Source organism: Dendrobates tinctorius, unplaced genomic scaffold (assembly GCF_039654945.1).
Source record: "Dendrobates tinctorius isolate UK_male_01 unplaced genomic scaffold, ASM3965494v1 ptg000083l, whole genome shotgun sequence".
Classification (NCBI taxonomy): domain Eukaryota; kingdom Metazoa; phylum Chordata; class Amphibia; order Anura; family Dendrobatidae; genus Dendrobates; species Dendrobates tinctorius.
Window position 1 is genome coordinate 9,858,826 of NW_027361751.1, and position 21,583 is coordinate 9,880,408.

The 21,583-nt window shown below is 47.6% G+C and overlaps 1 protein-coding gene across 3 annotated transcripts in view; it reads right to left on the minus strand.

Annotated features, from left to right (window-relative positions):
- POC5 (POC5 centriolar protein) overlaps positions 1 to 20,999 on the minus strand; it is an 86,927-nt gene extending 65,928 nt beyond the window's left edge. The window contains exons 1-4 of one of the 3 annotated variants that reach the window (XM_073584106.1): positions 20,847 to 20,977; positions 13,829 to 13,920; positions 11,260 to 11,343; positions 5,997 to 6,141 (exon numbers count right to left, since the gene is read on the minus strand). In XM_073584106.1, the coding sequence (XP_073440207.1) occupies positions 5,997 to 6,141; positions 11,260 to 11,343; positions 13,829 to 13,920; positions 20,847 to 20,928 (403 nt within the window). In that variant the 5' untranslated portion in view covers positions 20,929 to 20,977. Of the gene's footprint in view, positions 1 to 5,996; positions 6,142 to 11,259; positions 11,344 to 13,828; positions 13,921 to 16,173; positions 16,189 to 20,846 lie in introns of those variants that run through there. The other 2 variants (XM_073584107.1, XM_073584108.1) reach the window with 2 other exon arrangements.
- Between the last annotated feature and the right edge of the window lie 584 nt (positions 21,000 to 21,583).

Genomic DNA, 21,583 nt, shown 5'->3' on the forward strand with positions numbered 1-21,583 from the left:
GTCTACAAATATCTAAAGGGCTGTCACATTGTAGAAGGATCAACTTTATTCTCATTTGCACAAGGAAAGACTAGAAGCAATGGGATGAAACTGAATGGGAGGAGACACAGATTAGATATTAGAAAAAACTTTTTGACAGAGTGATCAATGAGTGGAACAGGCTGCCACGAGAAGTGGTGAGTTCTCCTTCAATGGAAGTCTTCAAACAGAGGCTGGACAGACATCTGACTGGGATGATTTAGCGAATCCTGCTTTGAGCAGGGGGTTGGACCAGATGGCCCAGGAGGTCCCTTCCAACTCTACGATTCTATGATTACTGTGATAGACCCTATCACAGTGATCAAAATAAAAAAAAATAGTAAAATCAAACCCCCTTTTATCATTTCCTTAGTTAGGGAAAAATAATAAAATAAAAAAATGTATTTCCATTTTCCCATTAGGGTTAGAGTTGGGCTAAAGTTAGGGTTAGGGGCTAGAGTTAGGGTTAGATTTGTGGTTAGGGTTATGGTTGGGATTACGGATGTGATGGGGTTGGTGTATGGTTGGGATAAGGGTTAGGTTTGGAGCTAGAATTGGGGGTTTCCACTGTTAAGACACATCATAGAATCATAGAATTGTAGAGTTGGAAGGGACCTCCTGGGCCATCTGGTCCAACCCCCTGCTCAAAGCAGGATTCTCTAAATCATCCCAGTCAGATGTCTGTCCAGCCTCTGTTTGAAGACTTCCATTGAAAGAGAACTCACCACTTCTCGTGGCAGCCTGTTCCACTCATTGATCACTCTGTCAAAAAGTTTTTTCTAATATCTATTCTGTGTCTCCTCCCATTCAGTTTCATCCCATTGCTTCTAGTCTTTCCTTGTGCAAATGAGAATAAAGTTGATCCTTCTACAATGTGACAGCCCTTTAGATATTTGTAGACAGCTATTAAGTCTCCTCTCAGTCTTCTCTTTTGCAAACTAAACATTCCCAAATCCTGCAACCTTTCCTCATAAGACAGGGTTTGCAGACCGGTCACCATTCTGGTCGCTCTTTTCTGAACTTGCTCCAGTTTGTTGATGTCTTTTTTAAAATGTGGTGCCCAAAACTGGACACAATATTCCAGATGAGGTCTGACCAAAGAGGAGTAGAGGGAAATAATGACTTCACGTGATCTAGACTGTATATACATCCTAGAATTGCATTTGCCTTTTTTGCTGCTGCATCACACTGTTGACTCATTCAGTCTGTGATCTATTAGTATACCCAAGTCTTTTTCACATGTGCTATCACTTAGCCCTATTCCTTCCATTCTGTATATGCTTTTTTCATTTTTATTGCCCAGATGTAGTACTTTGCATTTCTCCCTGTTAAAAACCATTCTGTTAGTTGCTGCCCACTTCTCCAGTTTATTTATATCTTTTTGAATCCTCTCTCTCTCTTCTCTAGTATTAGCTATCCCTCCTAGCTTTGTGTCATCAGCAAATTTAATCAGTTTACCCTCAATTCCTTCATCTAAATCGTTGATAAAGATGTTGAACAATACAGGGCCCAGGACAGAGCCCTGTGGTACTCCACTTGAGACATTCTTCCAACTGGATGTGCAGCCATTTACGACCACTCTTTGGGTCCGATCACTAAGCCAGTTATGAATCCACCTAACAGTTGCCTTGTCCATTCCATACTTAGTAATTTTTTCAATAAGGATTGTATGAGAGACTTTGTCAAATGCTTTGCTGAAGTCAAGATATACTATATCTACAGCATTTCCTTGATCCACCCAACAAGGGATTCCATCATAGAAGGAAATTAAGTTAGTCTGACATGACTTATTAGTTACAAACCCATGCTGACTCTGTTTAATCACTTCATTCTTATCCAGGTACTGACATACATGTTGTTTAATAATTTGTTCAAAGATCTTTCCTGGTATAGAAGTCAGACTCACCGGCCTATAGTTGCCTGGGTCCACCCTCTTCCCCTTTTTGAAGATAGGAACAACATTTGCTCTTCTCCAGTCTTCTGGCACTTCTCCTGTTCTCCAAGAATTTTCAAAGATTATGGAGAGGGGTTCAAAAATTTCTTCTGCTATCTCCTTCAGTACTCTGGGGTGTAATTCATCTGGACCTGGAGACTTGAATTCATTTAGGTTAGCTAAGTGTTTCCTCACTATCTTTCTGTTTATAGATATCATGGATTCTTCTATTCTCTTAATAGGACAGTGAAGAACAGTTGATGTTACATTTCCTTTCTGAGAGAAAACAGATGCAAAATGGGAATTTAAAAGTTCAGCCTTCTCAGCATCCTGTCTTACAATTTCATCATTTTCATCCTGTAAAAATCCTATAGCATCTTTGACTTTTCTTTTACTTTTGACATATCCCCAAAATCCTTTATTATTGCTTTTGACATCTCTTGCAAGCCTCAATTCATTTTCAGCTTTAGCTAATCTGATTTGTGCCCTGCAGGTTCTGCAGACAGCATTATATTCTTCTTTAGATATGCCTCCCTCTTTCCATTTTATAAACATTTTTTTCTTCCTTTTTAGCATGTGCTTAAGTTCTGTGTTCATCCATCCTGGTTTCCTTAAATGCTTCCTATTCTTCCCTCTTTTCGGAATTGTTAACAACTGTGCTTTGAGAATTTCATTTTTCAAGATGTCCCATCCTTCCTGGACATTTTTGTCTTTAAGGATATCCAGCCATTGGATCCCTCCAATTCTCTTTCTGAATCCCTTAAAATCTGCCTTTCTGAAATCTAACCTTGACGTCTGAGTCTTCGCAGGTCTTCCGCCTCTAGTTATCCAAAATTCTAAAATAGTATGGTCGCTACCTCCTAGGGTCCCAGCCACTTTTACCTCCTCAACCATTTCCTCCCTGTTTATAAGGATTAGATCCAAGGTAGCAGTTCCCCTTGTTTTCTCCCCTACCTTTTGGAAGATAAAGTTGTCAGCAATAGAGGATAAGAATTTCCTTGACCTGTTAGTTTTGCCTGAGAGAGATTACCAACAAATGTCGGGATAGTTGAAATCTCCCATGACAACTATGTCATATTTTTTGGAGAACTTGGCCATTTGATGCATAAAGAGTTCATCCTTATCTTCAGCTTGCACAGGCGGCCTGTAGTAAATGCCTACAATGGTGTCCTTTCCATTGTTCTGTCCTTGTATTCTTACCCAAACAGTTTCCACAGAACTCCCAGTCTCTGAAGCTTCAATCTCTGTGCAGGGGCTCTCCAAAAGCGACATGGCATCCAATCTCAATTCCAGCCAGTTCTGTGTTGAAAAAGTCAAACGGGCTTCTTCCATTCCGAGTTCTGCCATGCACCCAAACAGTGCTTTACCCCCACATACGGGGTATCGGCGTACTCAGGACAAATTGCACAACAACTTTGGAAGGGGGGGGGTCTAATTTCTCCTGTTACCCTTGTGAAAATAAAAATTTGGGGGCGAAAAGATCATTTTTGTGGAAAAAATATGATTTTTTATTTTCACGGCTCTAAGTTATAAACATCTGTCAAACACTTGGGGGTTCAAAGTGTTCACCACACATCTAGATAAGTTCCTTGGGGGTCTAGTTTCCACAATGGGGTCACTTGTGGGGGTTTCTACTGTTTAGGCACATCAGGGGCTCTGCAAATGCAACAAGACGCCCGCAGACCATTTCATCAAAGTCTGCATTCCAAAACGGTGCTCCTTCCCTTCCGAGCTCTGCCATGCGCCCAAACAGTGGTTTACCCCCATATCTGGGGTATCAGTGTACTCAGGACAAATTGCACAAAAACTTTTGGGGCCCAATTTCTCCTGTTACCCTTGGGAAAATAAAAAATTGGTGGCTAAAGAAATATTTTTGTGGAAAAAAAAATATGATTTTTTATTTTCACGGCTCTGCGTTATAAACTTTAGCGAAATACCTGGGGGTTCAAAGTGCTCACCACACATTTAGACAAGTTCCTTAGGTGGTCTAGTTTCCAAAATGGGGTTACTTGTGGGGGTATTCCACTTTTTAGGCACATCAGAGGTTCTCCATATGTGACATGGCGTCCGATTTCAATTCCAGACAATTCTGCATTGAAAAAGTCAAACGGCGCTCCTTCCCTTTCGAGCTTTGCCGTGCGCACAAACAGTGGTTTACCCCCACATAAGGGGTATTAGCGTATTTAGGAGAAATTGCACACTAATTTTGTGGTTCATTGTCTCTTTTTACACTTGTGAAAATAAAAAAAAAATTGGTTGTGAAGTAAAATATTTGTGAAAAAAAGTTAAATGTTCATTTTTTCCTTCCACATTGCTTCAGTTCCTGTGAAACACATAAAGGGATAATAAACTTCTTGAATGTGGTTTTGAGCACCTTGAGGGGTGCAGTCTTTAGTCACTTGTGGGTATTTTCTGTCATGTACACCCCTCAAAGTGACTTCAAATGTGATGTGGTCCCTAAAAAAATGGTTTTGTAAATTTGGTTGTAAAAATAAGAAATTGCTGGTCAACTTTTAACCCTTATAACTTCCTAACAAAAAAAAAAAAAAATTTGTTTCCAAAATTGTGCTTATGTAAAGTAGACATGTGGGAAATGTTAATAACTATTTTGTGTGACATATTACTCAGATTTAAGGGCATAAAAATTCAAAGTTTGAAAATTGGAAAATTTTTTACAATTTTCAACATATTTCTGTTTTTTTCACAAATAAACACAAGTCATATCGAATAAAGTTTACCAATATCATAAAGTACAATATTTCACGAAAAAACAATCAGAATCAGCGGGATCCGTTAAAGCGTTCCAGAGCTATAACCTCTTAAAGTGACAGTGGTCAGAATTGTAAAAATTGGCCTAGTCATTAAGTAGCAAATTGGCTCTGTCACTAAGGGGTTAAGGACTCCACACACATTAGAATAACACTGTGCAAATCTGCCGATACCGACAGGTTTGGCTGAACATCTAATGTGTATGGGTGGGGGGGTTCCTCCTAATCCTCCCCTCAACAGAGGATTTCAAGGGAGTTAAGGATCCGGCATGTCCAAATTTACTCTGGTTATTCTCATTCATCTTTACACCAAGCATGTTTTAGTTTTTGAAAGACGGCAGCCATGTTTTATCTGATACAATATCATAGCCTGTATACAAATGTTCCTGCTGAGATTTTCATTGGCTTGAGTCAAATTTGGCATTTTTTTTTTTACAAATTGATCTAGTCCAAAATAGCCAATACAATATCTGGCCATAGATGAAATGATTATCCGATTTTTTTTCCCATCTCCACTATAAACAAGCACGCCAGGCTTGGCTGAGAGCATATGCTGATTTTAATATGGGGAGAGAAATAAGCCCCGGCCAGAAACATTTAGAAACAACCTATTGAACATATTGAAATCCGACATGCCCCATCTCCTTCCTTCCCTTCAACATTGACTGTTAGGGCAAAATCATGTGACCCAAACACATCTAGGTCACTTACCCGGTGGATAAAAGTGACTTTTAAGGCTATGTGCACACGTAGAAGAAAAATTCTGCTTAGAAACGGATTCCCTTCCCAGAAATTGCGCGTTTTTTGCGCAAAAACGGCGCAGAAAAAAACGCCTTTTTTTCCACGCGGTTCCAGACCCATAGAAATGGCCAGAAATGTGGAAAAATCCGCAAAATTAATGAGCATGCTGCTTTTTTAACCGCAAAGCGTTTTTTTCACGGTAAAAAACGCATCAATATGCACAAAAAGTGCAAAATGCATAGAAGTCAATGGGAAGCTTATTTTTAGCGTTTTTATTGGCAAATTCGCTAAAAAAAAAAATGCTGTGTGTGCACACAGCCTAATTCATGTGTATGGCTACTGTTAAGGAAGTACCGGTATTGGATCAGAATTTTTCCGTCTTAACGATCTTTGAAAGGTTTGAACTATTATTTTGGTAAAAATAAAAAAACAGAACAGATTCTGTTGCCATCTATCATATTTCTGAGTATAACATGGCCATGTAATATTTCCAGCAGTGTGTCCATATAGCTGTATACGCGCCTACCTGACATTACCTGGAATTTTCTCTTGCACCGCTTCCCTGGGACCTGAGATCCTGTCACTTGTGGTTTGTTCAGCAGTCACTTGATGCTCCCTGAGGAAATGAGGCCCAAACTTAGGAGTTACCACAGCATAGCGAAGAAGCTCCTCATATTCATCCTGTCACAAAAGAGTCGGAAGAACAGGAGCTGCTTAACCGTGTAATGAAACCAGGAGATGGATGTCATTTGTAGGACTGTCGGATCTGCAGAACAAAGCCTCTCTCTTCCTTCAAGAGCATGTTCACATTGAAAGCATATAGACAAGTAAAGTACAGTGTCTCCTAACAGGAAGAAAAAATGGAAGCAGTGATGTGAGAGGAAAAAAATACGACAAGCAGAAACACACATATCATTGCGTCTCGTTGCAAAAGACAACGCTCCTCAAGATAAATCCTATAAAGTGAAAGCATTAAAGGGAACCTGTCACCTCATTTCAGGCATCGAAACTGTCCCAGTGTGTTGTTATATGCCATGTGCATCACTAACACATTTTTTTCATTACAAACTGTGCTGTAATGATGTCCAAAAAGCACTTCATATAGTACCTGCCTGTTTAGTCATAGCGGTGTGCTTCACTTTGATCGGTCATGGCCGTCGCCACCCACACAATTTTATTCATTTCCCTGGTTGCGCCAATGTCACTGGAATCCCGTGCTTTAGCAGTGTGGCGATTGCAATCATGCTTGTGCAGTGTCAAGCGGGCAGCCGCGTTTGCGCAATGTGTAGCCGGCCACACTTGCTCAGTGTCGAGTGGAGAGCATTACGGCGCAGCTCCCCGATCAACAGTGCGCAAGCGTGGCTGGCTCCACGCTACATACTAGCTCCACGCTACACACTGTGCAAGCGCGGCTGGCTCCACGCTACATACTAGCTCCACGCTACACACTGTGCAAGTGCGGCTGGCTCCACGCTACATACTACACACTGTGCAAGTGCGGCTGGTTCCACGCTACATAGTAGCTCCACGCTACACACTGTGCAAGTGCGGCTGGTTCCACGCTACATAGTAGCTCCACGCTACACACTGTGCAAGTGCGGCTGGCTCCACGCTACATACTAGCTCCACACTGTGCAAGTGCGGCTGGCTCCACGCTACATACTAGCTCCACGCTACACACTGTGCATGTGCGGCTGGCTCCACGCTACATACTAGCCCCACGCTACACACTGTGCATGTGCGGCTGGCTCCACGCTACATACTAGCCCCACACTACACACTGTGCATGTGCGGCTGGCTCCACGCTACATACTAGCTCCATGCTACACACTGTGCAAGTGACTGAACATACTGATCCTACAGCCGCTATACCATAGATGTGATCAAGAAGTGTTTAACACAAACTTAATATCAAGAATTTTATTGAAAATTTACACATAAAATAAAACAAAATAATTGTTGGTGCCTCAAACCAGACAAAAAAAATGAAGGAATCAGACGAAAGCAGGGAAAACAAACCAAAGTACTCAGGAGAACAGGGTATTCAGTTTGGTATACACATATCATTATATTGCTATATTCGGTGTGCCTGTACAGCTACTCAGGAGACAGGGTATTCAGTTTAGTAAACACAAATCATTATTTTGCTATATGAGGTGTGACTGTACAGCTTGAACACCTCCATATATGATGAAACATTTTCCTGCAATTAAACATGCTCCATCAGTGACAAACAAAGTGTCTGTGCAGATATTTTAAAGTGCAATAATAGCATCAAAACAGCCCACAAAGTTGACGGTCAAGAAAATGAAATGCTTCCTTAGTAAGTTACATGAGCCCATCCGGCATCACCGTGCTCAAATGAAATATAAGGATGAAAACACCGGGTCACATCATCATACCTGAGATGGCGTTCCCCGTAAGAGTGTAGTGCCAAATGGCACGCTGATCATCCAGACTCCGACGCGCGTTTCGCACCGCAAATGCTTCTTCCTGAGGGCGCCTTTATTGTTTGCCACTGATGGAGCATGTTTAATTGCAGGAAAATGTTTCATCATATATGGAGGTGTTCAAGCTGTACAGTCACACCTCATATAGCAATATAATGATATGTGTATACCAAACTGAATACCCTGTTCTCCTGGGTAGTTTGGTTTGTTTTCCCTACTTTTATCTGATTCCTTCTTTTTTTTTTGTCTGGTTTGAGGCACCAACAATTATTGTGTTTTATTTTATGTGTAAATTTTCAATAAAATTCTTGATATTAAGTTTGTGCTAAACACTTCTTGATCACATCTATGGTATAGCGGCTGTAGGATCAGTATGTTCATTGATTATGTGGAGTGTTACCTTTCCCATGTATAGGGAAATGGTTTTGGGTTGTATGTTCATTAACACTGTACAAGTGCGGCTGGCTCCACGCTACACACTGCGCAAGTATACCACATAACACTGCACAAGCGCGGGATTCCAGAGACGTCGGCACCACCAGGGAAATCAATCAAATTGAGTGGGCGCCGATGCCCGTGACTGAACAGAAAATGAAGGACACTCATATGACTAAACGAGCAGGTACCATGTAACTATATGCAGTGCTTTTTGAATGATTAGACCACCATTTTAATGAAAAAAAAAAAAAAAACGTGTTAGTGATGCATCACATTGGGGACAGGTTAGATGTTTGAAATGACGTGACAGGTTCCCTTTAACCGCTTTTCTGCTATACAACTTTTATGCTTTTGAAAAACAAAAAAAATGCTGAATTATAAAATAAAAAAATGAATAAATATCACATTGTTCTGTCATACTGATATATATTTTCTGAAACTAGGCAGCTGATGGGTGCCTACATGCAATTTTACATGAACACGTAAGGTTTAAAAAAATGAATACCAATTTAAAACGAATTTATCAGCCCCTACTTCATGCTGCCATCAGATTTCAAAGCAAAAACCTGCCGAGACCCTGATTTAGTAATCACTTACTAGGCTGTGCACTGTTGTTTCAATACAGTGTTTTATCAGCAGGAGATTGTCACTGCCAGACTAAAGGTACTGTCACACTTAGCGATGTACCAGCGATCCCGACCAGCGATATGACGCGGTCAGGATCGCTGGTACATCGCTAGGTGGTCGCTAGTGAGCTGCCACACAGGCAGATCTCACCAGCGACATCGCTGGGGACGGGGGTCGCTACTTACCTGTCACACCAGGCGATCCTGCGTCCTCCCGCCCGGCTCCACGCGTCGCTCGTCCTCACAGCAGGAAGCGCCACAGGAAGCTGACGACGAGAAACAGTCCTGAACGTTCTCGCGTGATCAGCGATAACCAGCGGGGGAGCCGGTCGCTGGTAAGTATCAGACACAGAGATATCGCTAGCAATATCGCTATAACGTCACAAGTTATAGCGATATTGCTAGCGATATCTCTTAGTGTGACATGCCCTTTACTCCCACGTGTCTCCTGGTCCAACCATGTCCCCAGAACTAATTAGCAGCTTACAGTCAATATACAACATACACAGAAATCTGCTAATCAGGGGTATGGGCAGCATTCTGAGCTTTGTTACATCTACAGCAGGAAGAACTCTAGTTGTGTTACAACTTCTGCACCCAGTAAACTATGTGACATGGCTGGAATCAGGGTCTCTACCCCTACATTATGCTGCTCTCAGATGAGGTAGCAAAAACCTGGTGACAGATTCCCTTTAAGTTTGTGGCTCTAGGCCTGATCCAACAGCAAATATCTAAAAGTAAAAGGTAAAGTTGTGCAGCGGTAACACACATCACTTATGTCATAGTAAACATTTGTGTCATACAATTTGTAAATGTCTGTGTAGGAGCAGATGTGAGGACAGATGACAGTACAAGGCTCTGAGCAGGCCGAGATACGCATGTAGAGAATGTCTTGACTTTATTAAAAATTTCAGAAAATACATGTGATGTTACGTTCAAAGCATTGATGTCGGATTTGTATTTGTATTTTTTAAGCTGTTGCTTCAATGAGAGAGATCCCTTCCGCATTGTGGTAAAGGGAACTTGTCACATGAAAAAAATGCTATTAACCTGCAGATCCATTCAGCTTCAGGATGCCATTGACCAGTAGATATTAATCTGCAGGTTAATGGCATCCTGAAGCTTCTCGATGCCCACACTTAGGCTATGGGCCCACGTAGCGTTTTATTCCGGACACTAAAAACCGGACTCCTTCCCAGAAATCGCGCGTTTTTTTCCGCGCAATTTCACGGCGATTTTCTCAAACACTTTCCAAGCGATTTGAAGCATTGCTTGGAAAGTGATTGACAGGTTGGTCACACTCATCAAACATAGTGTTTGACAAGTGTGAGCAGCTTTTTACTATTGAGGCCGCCTTTAACGTCAGAGGAAGTCCTGGTCGCCAGTCACCTGAACAAAGGTTTTCTATGGGGTTTAAGAAGGCAAACTTGCAACAGGCAAGTGCAAAACTATTAGAGAACTGGAGAATATTGCCCATGAGGAATGGGCTAAAATGTCCTTAAAATGCTGCCAGTAGTTGGTGTCTGACTATGCATCACATTTGCAGCAGGTAATAACAGCCAGAAGGGCTGTACTAAGTACCAAAAACGCTTATCATGAGGTGGCTAAGTAATACAAAAACTGCAGTTGTCATTAAAAGTGGCACTTTGTGCTGAATTTAAAGAAATCGCTTGTTAGTAGATGTGTTGAGCAATATAAATTGTTCTGGTTTCATTGGTTTATATTTTAGTGTGATTTGTAGGTGTTCATGGTTTTGTCCATAAAGATATGGCTTTTCATGCACCTCCTTAGGGAGTCCTATTGGAACCAGGGCTGTGGAGCCTGAGTCGGTCTCCATTTTGGTGGAGTCGCTATAAAGTAGACTGACTCCGACAATATAGCATAAATTGGGTACAGCAGTACAATGCAGGATGTGCTGTAAATCATTATAATTTGGGAAAGTTATGAAAAGTCCTATAAATGTTCTATTCCTGATCTAAGCATCTTGGATTTTAGTGGAGATGAATCTGTGCTGCACTTTATGTGCATGCTATGTAGTGACGCTGTGCTGTGGAGTCGGAGATTTGGATAACACCTACTCCACAGTCCTGATAGGAACCTCCACCAATTAGGGTTTTAAAAAGTAGATTTCTTCATCTGCCAATCCAAAACTTTTCTAATTGCTAGGAAGATAACACTTCTGTATATTATAGACGGGTTAGTTATTGCAGTCTCTGATATGTTCAGAGTGTTGTGGATTAGATCATTGGAAATTTTAAGAGACAAAATATTTTCTTTTGTGTTACCTGAAAATCTGAAGACACTGAGCTGCCATGGTCTGAGTCTTTTGGAACGACGGGACTTCTAGTGCACTCCTCATCTGAAGACATCTGCACAAAACATCACAACACTATTCTGATATAGGCGATTATGCTGCTGATGATATAGAAGGTATGAATAGTTCAGAGATCGAGTCAAGAAATGCTTCTTTTTAGGAGGAAGTACGGTATGTAATCAAGAATCAAAACCAGATGTGATGAGCCAATGGCCTAATCATCAGGGCCCAAAAGATCAAGGGAGCAAGTCTACGGTATCATGTTTCATGGAAAAAGCAAAACTACACTGTGTGCAGAATTATTAGGCAAATGAGTATTTTGATTACATCATCTTTTTTATACATGTTCTCCTACTGCAAGCTGTGTAGGCTTGAAAGCCAACTGCCAATTATGTAAATCAGGTGATTTGCATCTCTAATGAGGGGTGTGGTCTAATGACATCAACACCCTATATAAGGTGTGCTTAATTATTTGGCAAAATGGGTCAGAAGAAAGATTTGAAGGACTCTGAAAAGTCAAAAAATTGTGAGATATCTTGCAGAGGGACGCAGCAATCTTGAAATTGCCAAACTTTTGAAGCGTGATCACCGAACAATCAAGCGCTTCATGGCAAATATCCAACAGGGTCGCAAGAAGCGTGTTGATAAAAAAAGGCGCAAAATAACTGCCCATGAATAATCATCAAGCTGCCATTTGCCACCAGTTTTGCCATATTTCAGAGCTGCAACGTTACTGGAGTATCACGAAGCACAAGGTATGCCATACTCAGGGACATGGCCAAGGTAAGGAAGGCTGGAAAACGACCACCTTTGAACAAGAAACATAAGATAAAAAGTCAAGACTGAGCCAAGAAATATCTTAAGACTGATTTTTCTAAGGTTTTATGGACTGATGAAATGAGAGCGACTCTTGATGGGCCAGCTGGATGGGCCCGAGGCTGGATCAGTAAAGGGCAGAGAGCTCCACTCCGACTCAGACGCCAGCAAGGTGGAGGTGGGGTACTGGTATGGGCTGGTATTATCAAAGATGAACTTGTGGGACCTTTTCAGGTTGAGGATGGAGTGAAGCTCAACTCCCAGACCTACTGCCAGTTTCTGGAAGACACCTTCTTCAAGCAGTGATACAGGAAGAAGTCGGTATCGTTCAAGAAAAACATGATTTTCATACAGGACAATGCTCCAGCACATGCATCCAAATACTCCACAGTGTGGCTGGCCAGTAAAGGTCTAAAAGAAGTAAAAATAATGACATGGCCCCCTTGTTCACCTGATCTGAACCCCATTGAGAACCTTTGGTCCCTCATAAAATGTGAGATCTACAAGGAGCGAAAACAGTACACCTCTCGGAACATTGTCTGGGAGGCTGTGGTGGCTGCGGCACGCAATGTTGATCGTAAACAGATCAAGCAACTGACAGAATCTATGGATGGAAGGCTTTTGAGTGTCATCGTAAAGAAAGGTGGCTATATTGGTCACTGATTTTTTTTTTTGTTTTTGAATGTCAGAAATGTGTATTTCTACATTTTGTGTTGTTATATTGGTTTACCTGGTGAAAATAAACAAGTGAGATGGGTATATATTTGGTTTTTATTAAGTTGCCTAATAAAACGGCACAGTAATAGTTACCTGAAAAAAACAGATATCCTCCTAAGATAGCCAAATCGAAAAAAAAAAAACACTCCAACTTCCAAAAATATTAAGCTTTGATATTTATGAGTCTTTATAGTTGATTGAGAACATAGTTGTTGTTCAATAATAAAAAGAATCCTCTCAAATACAACTTGCCTAATAATTCTGCACGCAGTGTATACGGACCGACAACCATAGGTGTAAGTGGCCCCAGCACCAAGCAGGCAACTACTTCACATTCTGATGAACACAATTTATCACTTGTTACAGAGAGGACAGGACAAATCCCAGGTGATGGGCTCCTAATGTTAAAGCGAACTTGTCAGCTGTTGGCCGCTTGGCCGCTATTAAGATGCGGCCGCTGCCTTTCAGGGCTTATCTACAGTATTCTATAATGTATAAGATAAATCCAATGATCATAGTGGGTGGAAAATTAGATGAAGTAGAAAAAGATATAATCTCACACACCCACAACAAGTACGGACAACAGAAGACCAACTGTAATAGTATAATCACAGACAGAGGACAAAAACAGTCATAAGGTCAAATAACAATAAAATCAATTTTATTGATACATAAAAGATCAGACAGACAGACCGGCACAAAATGAAGCTAGAAGATGTAAAGGTCATTCTAACCACATATGCGAGGCCCTGGGTAGGTATGACAGAAGGCAGGTGCATAGCAAAATTATAACACATTACTCATGTATGCACAGTGGCAATAGAGGATAGAAAACAGGTACATGACAACATAATAGTGAATATATAGCACATCACTCATATATGCACAATGGCAATAGAGAATACCCAAATTAGGCAAAGATAACAAGGCCTAAGTATGGCCACATTAGTCAGATAAGCAAATAACACTAGATGTGCACTATAATAAGGAGATGAATACACAAGTACCTTAGAGAGAGACAACCGCCTTCCTAACTCGTTTTTCTTATCTTTCAGGTTACAGAATGCTGTAGATAAGCCCCTGATGGCGGTGCCGGCAGCTGATAGTCCAAAAAAAAAAAAAGGGGTGACAGATTCCCTTTAAGGCCGGGGTCACACTGGCGAGGAATACGGCCGAGTGAGAGGCGCTAAAAGCACGCATTAGACACGGACCAATGATTCTCTATGGGGTCCCTCGCACCAGCCGTATATTTCTCATCCGTATTCTACGCTCCGTGCCAATCGCAGCATGCTGCAATTGTCAGCGTACTACGGCCGTAGTACGCCAATGTAAGTCTATGGGTGCGCAAAAAATACACATTACACACGGACCACACATGCGACTTGTGAGAAATACGCACCCGGTGTCTTTTAGCAAAGCCGGCAATTCAGTGTGCTATACAGTAAACTCACACTGACAGGTTTAAAGAAACGAAAGAATAGATATAGACACATAGAATACATATATACACTCACTGGCCACTTTATTAGGTACACCATGCTAGTAAGGGGTTGGACCCCCTTTTGCCTTCAGAACTGCCTCAATTCTTCGTGGCAGAGATTCAACAAGGTGCTGGAAGCATTCCTCAGAGATTTTGGACCATATTGACATGATGGCATCACACAGTTGGCGCAGATTTGTCGGCTGCACATCCCTGATGCGAATCTCCCGTTCCACCACATCCCAAAGATGCTCTATTGGATTGAGATCTGGTGACTGAGGAGGCCATTTGAGTACAGTAAACTCATTGTCATGTTCAAGAAACCAATCTGAGATGATTCGAGCTTTATGACATGGCGCATTATCCTGCTGAAAGTAGCCATCAGATGTTGGGTACATTGTGGTCATAAAGGGATGGACATGGTCAGCAACAATACTCAGGTAGGCTGTGGCGTTGCAACGATGCTCAATTGGTACCAAGGGGCCCAAAGAGTGCCCAGAAAAAATTCCCCACACCATGACACCACCACCACCAGCCTGAACCGTTGATACAAGGCAGGATGGATCCATGCTTTCATGTTGTTTACGCCAAATTCTGACCCTACCATCCGAATGTCGCAGCAGAAATCGAGACTCATCAGACCAGGCAACGTTTTTCCAATCTTCTACTGTCCAATTTCGATGAGCTTGTGCAAATTTTAGCCTCAGTTTCCTGTTCTTAGCTGAGAGGAGTGGTACCCAGTGTGGTCTTCTGCTGCTGTAGCCCATCTGCCTCAAAGTTCGACGCACTGTGCGTTCAGAGATGCTCTTCTGCCTACCTTGGTTGTAACGGGTGGCAATTTGAGTCACTGTTGCCTTTCTATCAGCTCGAACCAGTCTGCCCATTCTCCTCTGACCTCTGGCATCAACATGGCATTTCCGGCCACAGAACTGCCGCTCACTGGATTTTTTTTCTTTTTCGGACCATTCTCTGTAAACCCTAGAGATGGTTGTGCGTGAAAATCCCAGTAGATCAGCAGTTTCTGAAATTCTCAGACCAGCCCTTCTGGCACCAACAATCATGCCACGTTCAAAGGCACTCAAATCACCTTTCTTCCCCATACTGATGCTCGGTTTGAACTGCAGGAGATTGTCTTGACCATGTCTACATGCCTAAATGCACTGAGTTGCCGCCATGTGATTGGCTGATTAGAAATTAAGTCTTAACACACAGTTGGACAGGTGTACCTAATAAAGTGGCCAGTGAGTGTATATGCATTCTATGTGTCTATATCTATTCTTTGGTTTCTGTTATAAACCCTGTCATAGGGCTCCATTATATGTCCATTTTGCAAGGCGGCGAGAAAATCTCGCCATACGGATTACATATGGATGCCGACATGCGCAAAATACACGACCACACCTTGTTTACGGATGACATACGGAGCACTGTTTAGGGGCCATTCATCCGTATTACGCATGTAAAATACTGACCGTATTTTGCGTCGGTTAGTGTGACCCCGGCCGTACACTCGGGGCGCCGCTCGCTCCGTACCGCCTGCGTACACACCGGGCGCCGCTCGCTCCGTACCGCCTGCGTACACACCGGGCGCCGCTCGCTCCGTACCGCCTGCGTACACTCGGGGCGCCGCTCGCTCCGTACCGCTTGCGTACACACCGGGCGCCGCTCGCTCCGTACTGCCTGCGTACACACCGGGCGCTCCTTGCTCCGTACCGCCTGCGTACACACCGGGCGCTCCTTGCTCCGTACCGCCTGCGTACACACCGGGCGCCGCTCGCTCCGTGCTGCCTGCGTACACACCGGGCGCTCCTCGCTCCGTACTGCCTGCGTACACACCGGGCGCCGCTCGCTCCGTACTGCTTGCGTACACACCGGGCACCGCTCGCTCCGTACTGCCTGCGTATACACCGGGCGCCGCTCGCTCCGTACTGCCTGCGTACACTCGGGGCGCCGCTCGCTCCGTACTGCCTGCGTACACACCGGGCGCTCCTCGCTCCGTACTGCCTGCGTACACACCGGGCGCCGCTCGCTCCGTACCGCCTGCGTACACATCGGGCGCCGCTCCCTCCGTGCTGCCTGCGTACACACCGGGCGCTCCTCGCTCCGTACTGCCTGCGTACACACCGGGCGCCGCTCGCTCCGTACTGCCTGCGTACACTCGGGGCGCCGCTCGCTCCGTACTGCCTGCGTACACTCGGGGCACCGCTCGCTCCGTACTGCCTGCGTACACATTTGGGGCGCTGCTCGCTCCGTGCTGCCTGCGTACACTCGGGGCACCGCTCGCTCCGTGCTGCCTGCGTACACACCGGGCGCCGCTCGCTCCGTACTGTCTGCGTACACTCGGGGCGCTGCTCGCTCCGTACTGTCTGCGTACACTCGGGGCGCTGCTCGCTCCGTACTGTCTGCGTACACTCGGGGCGCTGCTCGCTCCGTACTGTCTGCGTACACTCGGGGCGCTGCTCGCTCCGTACTGTCTGCGTACACTCGGGGCGCTGCTCGCTCCGTACTGTCTGCGTACACTCGGGGCGCTGCTCGCTCCGTACTGCCTGCGTACACATTTGGGGCGCTGCTCGCTCCGTGCTGCCTGCGTACACTCGGGGCGCTGCTCGCTCCGTACTGCCTGCGTACACACCGGGCGCTCCTCGCTCCGTACTGCCTGCGTACACATTTGGGGCGCTGCTCGCTCCGTACTGCCTGCGTACACATTTGGGGCGCTGCTCGCTCCGTACTGCCTGCGTACACTCGGGGCACCGTTCGCTCCGTACTGCCTGCGTACACACCGGGCGCCGCTTGCTCCGTACTGTCTGCGTACACTCGGGGCGCTGCTCGCTCCGTACTGCCTGCGTACACATTTGGGGTGCCGCTCGCTCCGTAATGCCTGCGCACACCGGGTGCCGCTCGCTCTGTACTGTCTGCGTACACACCGGGCGCTCCTCGCTCCGTACTGCCTGCGTACACTCGGGGCGCTGCTCGCTCCGTACTGCCTGCGTACCGTACACACCGGGCGCCGCTTGCTCCGTACTGCCTGCGTACACATTTGGGGCGCTGCTCGCTCCGTACTGCCTGCGTACACTCGGGGCACCGCTCGCTCCGTACTGCCTGCGTACACACCGGGCGCTCCTCGCTCCGTACTGCCTGCGTACACTCGGGGCGCCGCTCGCTCCGTACCGCCTGCGTACACATTTGGGGTGCCGCTCGCTCCGTACTGCCTGCGTACACATTTGGGGCGCCGCTCGCTCCGTACTGCCTGCGTACACACCGGGCACCGCTCGCTCCGTACCGCAGGCCCGGATTGGCAATATAACCAACCGGGCATTTTCCCGCTGGGCCGCTGTCACGTGGGCCGCAGCGCCCAATCATCTGGCCGCTTGCCAGCCGCTGCGGCCACTGTTGCTCCTGCCGCCAGCCCTCTGCGGGCACGGCGGTGATAGTTTCCAAGTTCCTCCCGCACTGCAGGGAGATAAGCCACCACGCCCCCCCTCCTCGCCTTAGCATGAGACCCCCTCCCCCCCGCAGCCACTCACAGCGTTGCACTCGCTTGCCTGCTCGCTCTGTTCGCAGGACCTGTGATGAGGTCACAGGAGGGGAGGAGTCAGGGGGTCACATGATCAGGAGCCTTTGTCCAGACCCCCGATCATGTCACCCCCTGACTCCGCCCCTCCTGTGACCTCATCACAGGTCCTGTGCGCTCAGCCTTGCCTCTACCGTCTACAAGACTCTGCTTTGCTGTTGTCATGGTACTGGTTGAGGTAAGTATGTGTGGGGTCAGGATTTACAGTGTGGATGTAGCAGAGCCGTGCGTGTACGAGGTGTACGGAGCGGAGCCGTGCGTGTACGAGGTGTACGGAGCGGAGCCGTGCGTGTACGAGGTGTACGGAGCGGAGCCACGCGTGTACGAGGTGTACGGAGCGGAGCCACGCGTGTACGAGGTGTACGGAGCGGAGCCACGCGTGTACGAGGTGTACGGAGCGGAGCCACGCGTGTACGAGGTGTACGGAGCGGAGCCACGCGTGTACGAGGTGTACGGAGCGGAGCCACGCGTGTACGAGGTGTACGGAGCGGAGCCACGCGTGTACGAGGTGTACGGAGAGGAGCCACGCGTGTACGAGGTGTACGGAGAGGAGCCACGCGTGTACGAGGTGTACGGAGAGGAGCCACGCGTGTACGAGGTGTACGGAGAGGAGCCACGCGTGTACGAGGTGTACGGAGAGGAGCCACGCGTGTACGAGGTGTACGGAGAGGAGCCACGCGTGTACGAGGTGTACGGAGAGGAGCCACGCGTGTACGAGGTGTACGGAGAGGAGCCACGCGTGTACGAGGTGTACGGAGAGGAGCCACGCGTGTACGAGGTGTACGGAGAGGAGCCACGCGTGTACGAGGTGTACGGAGAGGAGCCACGCGTGTACGAGGTGTACGGAGAGGAGCCACGCGTGTACGAGGTGTACGGAGAGGAGCCACGCGTGTACGAGGTGTACGGAGAGGAGCCACGCGTGTACGAGGTGTACGGAGAGGAGCCACGCGTGTACGAGGTGTACGGAGAGGAGCCACGCGTGTACGAGGTGTACGGAGAGGAGCCACGCGTGTACGAGGTGTACGGAGAGGAGCCACGCGTGTATGGAGTGGAGCCATATGTGTACAGGATGTACGGAGCGGAGCCAAGTGTGTACAAAGCATACGAAGCGTGCTTTTCCCACGGACACAGGAGTACACGGCGGAGCCCCGAGGAGCATTTTAAAACACACACATGACGTTCCACCTGAAGTGATGTGCTGGAAGCTGACCGGAAATCAGATAATTTCTTGAGGAGATTGTGACGGAACCAGGAATGCTTCAGATCCATCACCGTGTCCTCCTCCGACAGCGCAGACAGCAGGATCGCCTTGGAATCGGGGATGCCGGCCATGTGAGCGGATCATGATAGGTCCTGCACCGGGAGGCTCAGGTGGGCACTACAATGGGAGCCGGACTGCTATAGTATCTTTGTAGAATCTTTCTTTATTTCTTTCTCTCTTTTTCTTTCTCTCTCTGTTCTTTCTTCCCCTCTTTCTTTCCTCTCTTTCCTCTGTCTCTCTCTGTTCTTTCTTTGTCTCACTGTTCTTTCTTTCCCCTTTCTTTCTCGCTCTCTCTGTTTTCTTTTTTCTCTCTCTCTGTTTTCTCTCTTCCTTAGTGCCAGTCAGTGTGCCCATAATGCCAGCCACTGTGCCCTCAGTACCAGTCAGTGTGATCAGCAGTGCTAAATGGGTGCGATTAGGTGTGCACATGGGTGTGACTAGTTGTGAAATGGGTGTGGCTGGGCGTGGCCAAAATTTGCAGCGGCGCGCTGCGCGCCGCACTCTTTGTCCGTCTTTCCCTTCTTCAAAAGTTGGGAGGTATGATAGGGGCGGCTATGACCAGGGGGTCTGGTTGCCCAATAGAGAGCAGTTCTGCCAGGAATTCTGTAATCATGCATACAAAAGGGGACAGAGATTTGGGAGGAGTACTGTACCTAAAAGCAATAAATAGGACTGAGCTGAAATACTGGGCACAGCTATGACTACATGTTATATAGTCGTGTTAATCTCTAACTTCTTGTAAACTACAAGTGTACAAAGATATTATATAGTCACCATGTGACTAGTGGGCCTGTGTAACTTCAAATGCCAGGGCTGAATTTTAGTCCCAGTCCAGCCCTGCCGTACCGCCTGCGTACACTCGGGGCACCGCTCGCTCCGTACTGCCTGCGTACACTCGGGGCACCGCTCGCTCCGTACTGCCTGCGTACACTCGGGGCACCGCTCGCTCCGTACTGCCTGCGTACACTCGGGGCACCGCTCGCTCCGTACTGCTTGCGTACACTCGGGGCACCGCTCGCTCCGTACTGCCTGCGTACACTCGGGGCGCTGCTTGCTCCATACTGCTTGCGTACACTCGGGGTGCCGCTCGCTCCGTACTGCCTGCGTACACACCAGGCGCCGCTCGCTCAGTACCGCCTGCGTACACACCGGGCGCCGCTCGCTCCGTACCGCCTGCGTACACACTCGGGGTGCCGCTCGCTCAGTACCGCCTGCGTACACACCGGGCGCCGCTCGCTCCGTACCGCCTGCGTACACACCGGGCGCCGCTCGCTCCGTACCGCCTGCGTACACACCGGGCGCCGCTCGCTCCGTACCGCCTGCGTACACACCGGGCGCCGCTCGCTCCGTACCGCCTGCGTACACACCGGGCGCCGCTCGCTCCGTACCGCCTGCGTACACACCGGGCGCCGCTCGCTCCGTACCGCCTGCGTACACACCGGGCGCCGCTCGCTCCGTACCGCCTGCGTACACACCGGGCGCCGCTCGCTCCGTACCGCCTGCGTACACACCGGGCGCCGCTCGCTCCGTACCGCCTGCGTACACACCGGGCGCCGCTCGCTCCGTACCGCCTGCGTACACACCGGGCGCCGCTCGCTCCGTACCGCCTGCGTACACACCGGGCGCCGCTCGCTCCGTACCGCCTGCGTACACACCGGGCGCCGCTCGCTCCGTACCGCCTGCGTACACACCGGGCACAGCGCCGTCACCCACCTTTAAAGTTGGCGCTGTCAGCAGCAGCTGTAGTGAGGAGGTAACGGCCGGATACCAGGGAGCGGAAGTACAGAGCTGCCATGGTAACAGCAGACACCCCGGCCGCAGCCAGCTACAAGCTACCAACTGTCAGTTGGGTTCCACCAATCACTGCGCAGCTCCCAAACGCGTCTGGGACGATTAGTACAAGAGCCGTGATTGGTTGGCAGCTGCAGCGGTGACAGACTGTGGTGCTGGAGGCGGCTGGGCCCTGAGGCGCTTTGCGTTCTGGTGTCGTCATGTAGTAGTGATGAACTGCTGATAGATAGGGTTTTCCTCATAGCCGTCCACCACAATGAGCTGCACCAGGCGGACCACACACAATGGCGATGCGCTGGGGCAGTCGGTGTACAGGCTACTCCTTGTGTAGGGGAGACAGTCTGCTGTGTCAGGGCTCAATGTGGTGTAGGCCAATGCATAAATAAGGAGAGAAACTATAAGGGCGGATGGCACCGGCCCAGCACAGCGCTGCTGCACCATGAGGTGTTGGGTGGGGTCGGTGCGAATCGATCTGCGTGTCCCGGTCCATTGGCTGCACTGGTGGTCTCTCTGTCCAGGGAGCGGGAGGACCACCTCTACCTGCAGTCACCCTCTGCTGAGCAGCCGGCCTGGGGCCACCTCGTGTGTCCCCCACAACGGCGGCGGCGGCGTGCAGCGGTTACAGATCACCGTCGGGACAAATCGCATGGGACGTGCAG